At 52.3% G+C, this 11,126-nt stretch overlaps 3 protein-coding genes across 3 annotated transcripts in view; all 3 read left to right on the top strand.

Annotated features, from left to right (window-relative positions):
* Positions 1-4,769, top strand: part of LOC307087125 (inositol-3-phosphate synthase 1-A-like) — a 12,592-nt gene extending 7,823 nt beyond the window's left edge. The window contains exons 6-11 of the mRNA XM_079752584.1: positions 370-519; positions 812-1,027; positions 1,383-1,547; positions 2,044-2,157; positions 3,371-3,588; positions 4,037-4,769. Of these exons, the coding sequence (XP_079608710.1) occupies positions 370-519; positions 812-1,027; positions 1,383-1,547; positions 2,044-2,157; positions 3,371-3,588; positions 4,037-4,262 (1,089 nt within the window). The 3' untranslated portion in view covers positions 4,263-4,769. The remainder of the gene's footprint in view (positions 1-369; positions 520-811; positions 1,028-1,382; positions 1,548-2,043; positions 2,158-3,370; positions 3,589-4,036) is intronic.
* Positions 4,770-5,450: 681 nt separating this feature from the next.
* tpgs1 (tubulin polyglutamylase complex subunit 1) lies at positions 5,451-7,082 on the top strand (the record flags this gene model as incomplete). The annotated part of the gene is made up of 2 exons (XM_079752051.1): positions 5,451-5,779; positions 6,446-7,082. 2 exons carry the CDS (start codon positions 5,451-5,453, stop codon positions 7,080-7,082), a joined length of 966 nt encoding a protein of 321 aa, XP_079608177.1.
* An 812-nt stretch (positions 7,083-7,894) lies between these two features.
* On the top strand, positions 7,895-10,728 carry LOC307087366 (uncharacterized protein). Its single transcript, XM_079752915.1, has 4 exons — positions 7,895-8,220; positions 8,501-9,055; positions 9,154-9,314; positions 9,765-10,728. The coding sequence occupies exons 1-4, from the start codon at positions 8,056-8,058 to the stop codon at positions 10,171-10,173; spliced, it is 1,290 nt and encodes a 429-aa protein (XP_079609041.1). The 5' UTR covers positions 7,895-8,055; the 3' UTR covers positions 10,174-10,728.
* Positions 10,729-11,126: the final 398 nt, after the last annotated feature.

Genomic DNA, 11,126 nt, shown 5'->3' with positions numbered 1-11,126 from the left:
TATTGGTCGCAGCATCAGAGCGTCCACACAAGCTTCACTTCTAAGCATTTCTCAGGCTCAAGCAGCGGAGGTTTCTGCTGCAGTCCGAAATCAATCTAAGCATCAGTACCCCCACACTCGGACGATAAACACCGGACGGCTTCTATGTGTATGGTAGCCGAAGGACTCCCTTCTATATAACGGTGACATCACATACCAATCATTGAGCTTATGCTACGACCTCACAAACACAAACACGCACGCACGCACGCACAAAATCAGAAAAATGTAAACGTGTAGCTGCTATGCGCCAAGCGGTCTTCCCCTCACTGTGTCCATGCCGTGTTGTTGGAAGGGGTGCAGCTTACTAAAGGAGCCCTTCCTGTCCAGGTGGAGCAGATCCGGGCCGACATCAGGGACTTCTGGCAGTCCAGCGGCGTGGACAAGGTCCTAGTGCTGTGGACCGCCAACACGGAGCGCTTCTGTGACCTCACCCCCGGCGTGAACGACACGGCAGAAAACCTGCTGGCCACCATTCAGGTGAGTCCGACCGGGGGTCACTCCACCAGCAGATCGCCCAGGTGGAGGGACACTAAAGGCCTGAAGGATAAATCCCAGGGGAAACCCTGGCCACTGGCACAACAGACAGTCAGCTTTTGTGCTCCAAGAGCAGACTGTGGCCTGGTCTCTGTTCCACGGTGGGTTGGGGAGTCGTCCCCAAACCTCATATCATACATTGCATTAAGCTCTGGTCTTGGCTCCCCGCGGTGGGGGAGGTGTCCCCCCCTCCACATGTCAAACACTGTGTTAAAGTCTGGTCTCCGCCCCCCAGCGAGGCGGGGAGGTGTCCCCCTCCACGCTGTTCGCAGTGGCCAGCATCCTGGAGGGCTGCGCCTACATCAACGGCGCCCCCCAGAACACCTTCGTCCCCGGGGCAGTGGAGCTGGCGGTGCAGAAAGGGGTCTTCATCGGCGGGGACGACTTCAAGTCGGGACAGACGAAGATCAAGTCGGTGCTTGTGGATTTCCTGGTCAGCGCCGGTATTAAGGTGAGAAGGAAGGAAGGAAGGAAGATATAGTCATGTAATGAAGGCATCAAGGTGAGAAGGGGAGGAAGGAAGATATAGTCATGTAATGAAGGCATCAAGGTGAGAAGGGGAGGAAGCAAGATATAGTCATGGAATGAAGGCATCAAGGTGAGAAGGGAAGGAATGAAGGAGCGGGGTATATCAATTCTGTATTCCATCCCTATGGTCCACACTCCCTACAGAACAAGATGCCCCCTCGCCCCTCACCTAGTGTCCCAACATCTGCCCCTGCTAACAATATCTCCTCGAGTTGTCCCACCTACGCCGTGAACTAGTGCCCTAAACATGCTAAATGGGCTGCCTGTCTCCCTGCCAGCCCACCTGCATTGTCAGTTACAATCACCTCGGCAACAACGACGGCATGAACCTGTCGGCGCCGCAGCAGTTCCGCTCCAAGGAGATCTCCAAGAGCAACGTGGTGGACGACATGGTGCAGTCAAACCCCATCCTGTTCGGGCCCGGGGAGAAGCCTGACCACTGTGTGAGTGGTTGTGAGTGGGTGTATCTGTGTGTGTCTATGTGAGTGGGGGTGTCTTGTGTGGGATGTGTGTGTGTGTGTGTGGGTCTGTGTGAGTGTGTCTCTTTGTGAGTGTGTCTGTGTAAGTGGTTGTGTGTGAGTGGATGTGTCTGTGTGTGTGTGTGTGTGTGTGTGTGTGTGTCTGGCTGGGTGTGTCTGTGAGTTGGTGTGTCTGTGTGGGTGTGCCACGTGGGTGTATCTGTGCGTGCATGTGTCTGTGTGCGTGTCTGTATGAGTGGTTGTGTGTGTTTATAAGTGTGTGTTTTTGTGTGAGTGAGTCTGTCTGTGTGTGATTGTTGGTCTGTGGGGGTGAGTGAGTGTGTGAGTGTGGGTGTGAGTTTGTGTGTGTGTGTGTGTGCGTGTGTGTGTGTGTGTGTGAGAGTGGCTGTGTCTGTGTTTGATGTGTGTGATGTGTGTGTTCAGCCTGGGTTACAGGACCTGTGGTTCTGTGTTGCTCCAGGTGGTGATTAAGTACGTCCCCTACGTCGGAGACAGTAAACGGGCCATGGATGAATACAGCTCAGAGATCATGATGGGAGGCACCAACACCATCGCACTCCACAACACCTGTGAGGTCAGTATTCTGGTAGAATGTCTGCCAAGCGGTTTACCCTGCCCTAAACTGACCATACCATGAGCCAATCCGATAGGACCCCGCCTTAAACTGACTATACCATGAGCCAACCCTATAGGACCCCGCCTTTAACTGACCATACCATGAGCCAATCCGATAGGACCCCGCCTTAAACTGACTATACCATGAGCCAACCCTATAGGACCCCGCCTTTAACTGACCATACCATGAGCCAATCCGATAGGACCCCGCCTTAAACTGACTATACCATGAGCCAACCCTATAGGACCCCGCCTTTAACTGACCATACCATGAGCCAATCCGATAAGATCCCGCCATAAACTGACTATATCATGAACCAACCCTATAGGACCCCGCCTTCAGCTGACCATACCATGAGCCAATCCGATAGGATCCCGCCTTAAACAGACTATATCATGAGCCAACCCTATAGGACCCCGCCTTTAACTGACCATACCATGAGCCAACCCTATAGGACCCCGCCTTTAACTGACCATACCATGAGCCAATCCGATAGGATCCCGCCTTAAACTGACTATATCATGAACCAACCCTATAGGACCCCGCCTTTAACTGACCATACCATGAGCCAATCCGATAGGATCCCGCCTTAAACAGACTATATCATGAGCCAACCCTATAGGACCCCGCCTTTAACTGACCATACCATGAGCCAATCCGATAGGACCCCGCCTTAAACTGACTATATCATGAGCAAACCCTATAGGACCCCGCCTTTAACTGACCATACCATGAGCCAATCCGATAGGATCCCGCCTTAAACTGACCATACCATGAGCCAATCCGATAGGATCCCGCCTTAAACTGACTATACCATGAGCCAATCCTATAGGACCCCGCCTTTAACTGACCATACCATGAGCCAATCCGATAGGATCCCGCCTTAAACTGACTATACCATGAGCCAATCCTATAGGACCCCGCCTTTAACTGACCATACCATAAGCCAATCCTGTAGGACCCTGTCCTAAACTGACCATACAATGAGCCAACCCCATCCATCATAAGACCCTGCCCCGCCCCACCCAACCAGGCTCAGCTCATTCAAACTCAACCTATCCAATCTCTCTCTCTCTCTCTCTCTCTCTCTCTCTCTCTCTCTCTCTCTCTCTCTCTCTCTCTCTCTCTCTCTCTCTCTCTCTCTCTCTCTCTCTCTCCCCCCTCCCCCCAGGACTCCCTGCTGGCCAGCCCCATCATCCTGGACCTGGTAATGATGACGGAGCTTTGCCAGAGGGTGCGGGTTCGAGCGCCGGGGGAGCAGGACTTCCAGTCCTTCCACAGCGTGCTGGCCCTGCTGTCCTTCTTCTGCAAGGCCCCCCTGATGCCCCCGGGGGCCCCGGTCCTCAACGCCTTCTTCCGCCAGCGCGCCGCCATCGAGAACATCATGAGGTGGGGGACATGACGGGATCACAACGAGGATCTCGTTTAAATGGGATCTAAATAAATCCATTGTCGTCTGTTCTGTACCCTTCTCACTGGCGGCTCTCACCCATGGGAATTGCTTTGGTTCTTGCGTTTCTATAGTAACCATACAGTTGTAAAAAACAAAAAACACCTAAACAACTACACATACATTTCAAATTCAGGGGATGTCTCAGCTCAGGGCGTTGACCTATGACCTTTACTGGCTCCCGGCCTTTCTGGTTACATGACCTTAGGACAGTTGTGACCCGACATGCCCGTACAAAGAAGCTAGAGAGAAAAAGGTTGTCACGGATTTGGATGGGAGGCTGGAACCATGCATCGCGACTGTGAGTTTATTCACTGTGTGTGTGTGTGTGTGTGTGTGTGTGTGTGTGTGTGTGTGTGTGTGTGTGTGTGTGTGTGCGCGTTTCAGAGCCTGCCTTGGCCTCCCCCCTCAGAGCAACATGCAGCTGGAGTACAAGCTTAGGACAGGGTTCCTCCCTCAACTCACCGAGTCCGCCCACAAAGGCTTGGCCAATGGGACCAAAGCAGCCGCCTTCCATAACGGGAAGGCCCTGCATGCGACCAATGGAAACGGAGCTCAAGCCAACAGAGCTCACGCCAACGGGGAAGGCTGGGACAACGACGTAGAAATATAACATCTAGAGCAGTGGTTCTCAAACTGGTAAAAAGAAAATGTGAATGTTATTTGTTTTTTGGAGACCATCGCATCTCAAACGTCATCTTATCACTAAAGACGCAGCCTTCTCCTTAGTCTTATCATTTTATGATGATAATTAGACCTTTTCTAAAAAGGTTGTTGGTATACAATTGTTACATGTGCCTCCTGCGTGAGCCGTGCGTAAGTTAATAGGGCCACAGGCCTACAGTACTGTATTTTGTTTTATTTTATAACATCGGTCATAATGGTTGTATAAAAACTTTTGAGGACCACTGATGTAGAGAGAGGCGTACATGTTGTGGTTATGACTTTTAGTTCTCATATTCTTGTTTCCGCTGCTGGCGAGGTCAATTGTTTTACATTGTTATGAATGTTGTGTTCTGTTATGAAACTGGGAGATTGAGAAATGAGCTGGTCTATAAGCTAAAACTGTAAACTTTCACACTGTTTGTAGAATAACACTGAATAGACTGAGAATAAAGATGTCCACTAACTGTTGCGTCTCATTGTGTTATTTTCCAATGCCACTGGCCACTGTCTGATACTGGTTAAAGGTCAAGCTTGGCAGGTTTATGACTAGTAACACACAAATAGTCACACATCGTTTACTGCATAAAAGGAGAAGGAAATGAGTCAACCAAAACATTAAATGTCAAATTCATTCTATCAAGTTTTGCACCCCCTGATTTGAGATTCAGGAGATGGTACGGTTTTTGTCTGACCCTTATTGTCTAACACATTATTTACTGACCATTACTCATACATGTTCATCCTAGCTTCAGGAAAAAAGATATGTGTGATGTACATTTTCTTGAACATTGTTACCGTAAAAAATACTTCTGCCTTTTGTTTTATTAAACAGAGATCAACGAATATTTAATGAATTCAATTATCCATGTGTGCCGATCAAGGCATGGATGCTGGTGGGCAGATATTCCATTTTATCCCAATAGGGGGCGTTGTGCCCCCATTACGTCGACCAGGCGTGAGGCGCGTCCGTGACAACCACAACAGACGGAGACATCTTACTTGGTGAGATGTCTGTATGTGTGCTGGTGCACTGCGTGGTGGTTCCTGTGTAGTATTATATACAAACGACTAGAATATTCCTTACATCAGACCATCGATCGAGCGGATCTCTTCTGTTTACTACCCTAGGGTAATAATGGCGGAGAAGCGCAGATCGGGTGGGACTGCGGTTCTGCCCGAGGTCAAACCAACCCAGTCAGAGAGCGACAGGCTGCTCCTCTCTCAGCTCGGAGTCGGGGAGCTGCTCCGCGGGGCAATTCTGAAGATGGTGGAAGCCAGGTCGGACGACCCCATCGGGTTCCTAGCGGACCACTTCTGCAACCTGGCCTCCGTGTCAGAGAGCGCCGGGACGCCCGGCGTCTCCGACGGTGACCAGGTGAACGGCGTGCCGAGCGCATGCGCACAGGAGCAGCAGCATCTCAACAGAGCTCTGTGGCATCTGCGACTAGCCCATCACTCCCAACGGTCTGTCCTATTTAAAAGCATCAGGTCACTGTAACAGTAAGAACAGCTACATGTGAATAAACGGGCCGGCCTTTACTGTACATTATGTCGGGTACCCTGCTTTATATAAAGTATAGACCTACTATAGTATGTGAGCTACCTACTATTGGTATGTAAGGTACGCACAATGCTAGGCCTAAATGTTGTCATTTGTTTTGCAGACTGACGTCACAAATACAAATACACAGGCGTCTTATAACTATTGTGACAATACTTGGCATCGACCTTCATAAGATTCCGCACTGGCCCTCAGCGGTCTCCCATTGGTCCGGGCCCTTAGCGGTCTCCCATTTGTCAAGGCCCGTAGTGGTCTCCCATTGGTCCGGGCCCGTAGTGGTCTCCCATTGGTCCTGGCCCTCAGCGGTCTCCCATTGGTCCGGGCCCTCAGCGGTCTCCCATTGGTCAAGGCCCGTAGTGGTCTCCCATTGGTCCGGGCCCTTAGCGGTCTCCCATTGGTCAAGGCCCGTAGTGGTCTCCCATTGGTCCTGGCCCTCAGCGGTCTCCCATTGGTCCGGGCCCTCAGCGGTCTCCCATTGGTCAAGGCCCGTAGTGGTCTCCCATTGGTCCTGGCCCTCAGCGGTCTCCCGGTGTTGATTGGCTGTTCCTGTCTCCTGTCCCCACCTGCAGCTCCGCCTTCAGCAACAACCTGCTGCTGGCCTACGACCTGCTGAGCGACCCCACCTCCGCGCCTCCAGGCCGCCACGACCCCGCCGCCTCGGAGGGGCCCCCGGGGGCCGGCGGCGGGGTGCGAGGGGGGCTGTACACCCAGACGCTCCAGTGCCTGTGCAGCGAGGGGGGGGTCCCGGCCTCCACCTCGGCCCCGCTCCTCCGCCGGCTGCACTGCCAGGCCCACGAGGCTGTGCCCTACGACCTCTTCCGGCAGGGCGTGCTCACCTGCGCCGTGTTCTCCGACTACATCCGCCAGGCGCAGCGGCTCTACGCCCAGGTGGGCTGCCCGGCCGAGGGCCCCGCGTCCCGGGCCCTCTGCCTGGCCGTGCTGGGGACCCTGCAGGAGGCCCTGGAGACGTCCCAGGGCCCCGGGGCCCAGCGCTCCCCCAACGCCAACAACGCCAACGCCGCCCCGGAGGCTAACCTGAAGGCTAACCGCTACCTGGAGGCGAGCGCGAAGATCTCCTCCCACAAGGTGGCCCAGGTCATGGCCCGGGGGGGGCGGGCCCCAGGGCCCGGGGGGAACATGGACGCCAAGGAGTTTGAGAACGCGGCCGCGGAGCTCTTCATCGCCCGGGTGAGGGTGGTGTCCTAGAGGCCTGGAGGGGCGTGGCCTGGAAGGTGCGTCCTAGAGGGGTGTGGCCTGGAGGGTGCGTCCTAGAGGGCTGTGGCCTGGGGGGCGTGGCCTGGAGGGTGGGTCCTAGAGGGGCGTGGCCTTGAAAGGCGTGGCCTGGAGGGGAGCGGGGTCGCCATGTCGTCTGGTTCCAACAGATGTTGGTCTGTACCTTCAAAATAAAAGTGTAATGTAGCAGTTTAAAATAAAAACAGGCAAGCTAAGTACAGATACAAAAGAAGTAGCAGATATATATGGAGACTTAACTTAATTTATTTATTTCATATGTATAATAAGGCTTACAAAAATGATTTGATGGCAATTTGCTGACACTCAGACATGACTAGAAGGACTTACTTATAAGCTGCACGTTTACTCGCTTACTTTGACTCTCTTTCCAACCCTCTATAAAAAAAAACACAAGTTAAGTACTTCCAGTGGGAAATCAGCTTTGCCATTTAAATTGTAATGCATTTGGTTTCAAACACAAAATTTGCATTGCAATGACATTTTTTGAATGATCAAATAAAGTCCATATATCTACCAATCATGTACATAGTGGAACACAGAGGTCATTGTAACACACCTGTTGCCAAATATAACAAAATAATAACTATGTCAAATAAATCAGTGATTGAGAGGCATGTCAGAATTCACATTTGCTGTATTCATTTCGTTTGGATTAAAAATATTCCAAAACTAAAAAATGGCTGTATCTTTTCTCTTCGCTAGGTGGCAGCACTGCAATTCCAGATATCGTTGCCTCGACCACCACAAACAAGGAAGGCGGAAACTACAGGCATAATACACAACACTGCAATCCAGTAATTTCCAGGATACTCAAAGAATAATACAAATTGCCCGACCCAGTACAACACCCGAGCAGTCTGTGTAGTCTACACACTCCACTGAATGTGTTCTCCGTTAACTCTTGGTCGACCCGATTGTTTGGAAGATGAACGAGGACAACCGGCTGCGGAGTCTGATGTTCACCATGACCTACATGCTGATGAAGCGCAGAAGAGATGTCAACAACATCAACATACAGAGACGCAATGAAATCCAGAGACGTGTCCGCCACCGGCAGTACTTCTTGCAGCGACAGAAGAGGATGTTAATGGTACGTAGGAAGAGGACCACCTTTTTGATAAGCGGCGTGCCACTCATGGTGTTTGTATTGATTCGAGTCTAACCCTAACTATGAGAGCTGGGATGTAAAAAATATACTCTTGGGTTGATTCCCTGGCTTGAACCAGTGAATCCATGAGTACCATTGAGGAAATGCACTTGTTTCACATCTCTTAAAATAGTTGTTCACAATTAAAGACATGACTCTCTCTCTCTCTTCCCCCCCCCCCCCCCCCCCCCCCCCCCCCCCCCCCCCCCCCCCCCCCCCCAAGATGATGACGGCGGTGGGAGGCTTCAGCTCCACCGTCGGCATGCGCACCCGCCCCTGGACCACCACGCGGTCCACCGATTGGTGGGAGCGCGTGATGACCCAGAACGAGTTCCAGCCCTCCGATTGGCTGGACAAGTTCCGCATGAGCCGCGAGACGTTCTTCCACCTGTGCGACGAGCTGCGCCCGCGGCTCACGCGGCAGGACACCAGCCTGCGGCAGGCGCTGCCCGTGGAGAAGCGGGTGGCGTTGGCGCTGTGGCGGCTGGCCGCCAACGTGGAGTACCGCGTCATCAGCGCGCTGTTCGGCGTGGGCAAGTCCACCGTGTGCTGCTGCGTGAGGGACCTGTGCCACGCCCTCGCCGCGCTGCTGAAGCCCACCTACCTGCGCCCCCCCGGTGGCGGGGAGCTCCGGGACTCTGCCCGGGCGTTCCTGTCCCAAGCGGGGTTCCCCCACTGCGCGGGCGTCGTGGCAACGCTGCACACCGCCATCCTCACGCCGTCCGCCAACACCGCAGACTACTGCAACCCTGAGGGATGGATGTCTGTTCTGACCCAGGTGGGACAGAACAGACGCCTCTCTCTCTACCCCATTGGCCAGAGAGAGACTTCTAAACGTCCAATCAGGAGAAGTAGTCATTATGCTTTGTTTTGTAGGTGTCCGTCAATGGCCAGGGACAGTTCTGGGACGTCTGTGGAAGCTTCCCAGGTGGGACGGACCCGGCAGAGATCCTGCAGAGCTCCAGGCTATGGTCCTCCGCCTCGGAGGGCGGGCTATCCCCGGACCCCCCTCCCCCCTTCATGGGACGTCCGCTGAGGTACCCGGAGGGGACAGAGGAGGGTTTAATTATCCTGTCAGTTTGCATCATTACACGTTGAGAGGGAAGGGGACAAGGCAACAATTCCATCTATATATAATAATACCATGTGGAATAATATGATGAAGGCAACTGTTGACGAATGGACGACATTGATTTCAAACCGTTATACTATGATCTGGACCCCAAGAATGGTGTGCCACCATTCTTCCAGAATTGTCCATTTGAAAATAAGAGATGGATATATGACTGATTGGTGATTTAAGTTGCAACACGTAACATTTCAACAAGTGCTATTCCTTTAAATTGACCCGGACCCATCTGTAGTCAACGCTGATCCACAGTGAGCTCAATCCCCTCTGACTCTGCAGCTCTGATAACCGCCCTTACCCTCAGCGGTCAGGACTCGTCTCACGGGGTTCTGCCCACTGGTCCGTCTCCCCTGTGCAGGTACGTCCTCCTGGGAGACGGCAGCCACCCTCTCCAGCCCTGGCTCCTGACGGCCTACCCAGAGGGCCCTGCCGCTCTCCCCGGACCCCAGCGCCTCTTCAACCGGCGGGTTGCGGAGGCCCGTGGCGTGGCAGCGGCGGCCCTGCTGCGGCTCAGGGCCCGCTGGCAGTGCCTGGCCAGGAGGAACGACTGCCGGCTTGACCTGCTGCCCACCATGGTGCTGGCCTGCTGCATCCTGCACAACGTGTGCGAGGCCCGCGGCGACGCCTTCCGCCCCGAGTGGCAGGAGGAGGCCGTCCGCGTCGAGCCCGGCCAGCCCGCCATCCCCCGGGGGGGCCAGGGGCCAGAGCGGGGGGAGGCGGAGGAGGTCCGGAGACTCTTCTGTGACTATTTCACACAGCAGGAGTGACTCCTTAACGTCTGACCTTTCTTGTCACTCGCTGGGCTTTACGTCCCTCCACGGCTACGGGAGCGGTTGGATGTGGGAGGCCTTCGTCCCAAAGCTGTGTTTGAATTATGGAGAATCTTCCATGTGAATGGAGTAGGGCTTTTATTCGATATTTCATATTTGAACATGAAACATTTCAATGAAAACGTTGTGAATGAAATGTCGGTGGTCCTATTCTGTTATGTAAATCCTCTTAGTATATATTTGTCTTTCATTCCTTTCATGTGTCTTGCAACTTTTCAAAGCAGTGGTACTCGAAGGTTATGGATGGACTGGGTAATTGCAAGGTTTTTTAATCTCTTTTATAAAGCCTCACTATGCACACATTCATTTCCAAGTGCTCTGTTTTGGTTCCCAAAAGTGTAGACTGCCTATTGAATGTACATGCTGGTTGCTATGGTAAAGACCCAGGCGTCACAGCCCTTCTGTGAAAGGGTTAAGATTACGTTGAACTTGGGCTACAGAGTTTACTGATTCCTTTTTAATTACTTTAATGGTTCAACACTTTCAGGTGTCTTTCTGGTGTTATTTCTTACAGTAAATTGATGTCCTTTCCAATTCTTATATGAAAGGAAACAAATGTATTGTCTATAATATCAATATACAAGTCTATTGTTATAAGTATACGTACTAGTAACTGAGGTTTATTTTGGCTTGGTGTCAAATGGTGCCTCAAATGATTGACCTGATAGTGTCAAGATTGCAATACCTTATCAGATACTAGGCAGGTTTATGGTATGTCAACAGTTATAACTGTTATGACTCAACCGTTATAACTGTTGATGTACTTGAGTGAGCACATGCAATTATACTCCATGGCCAAGAGATGTCACTAGCTATACAATATCTGGATATAGACCTAAAATAGACAGTAGTACGACATATTTTCATGGATGCTTCTTTCACGTCGTTCT

This window comes from Pollachius pollachius (assembly GCF_949987615.1).
Source record: "Pollachius pollachius genome assembly, chromosome: 15".
NCBI classification, from domain to species: domain Eukaryota; kingdom Metazoa; phylum Chordata; class Actinopteri; order Gadiformes; family Gadidae; genus Pollachius; species Pollachius pollachius.
This window is presented reverse-complemented; position numbering and strand designations above follow the sequence as displayed.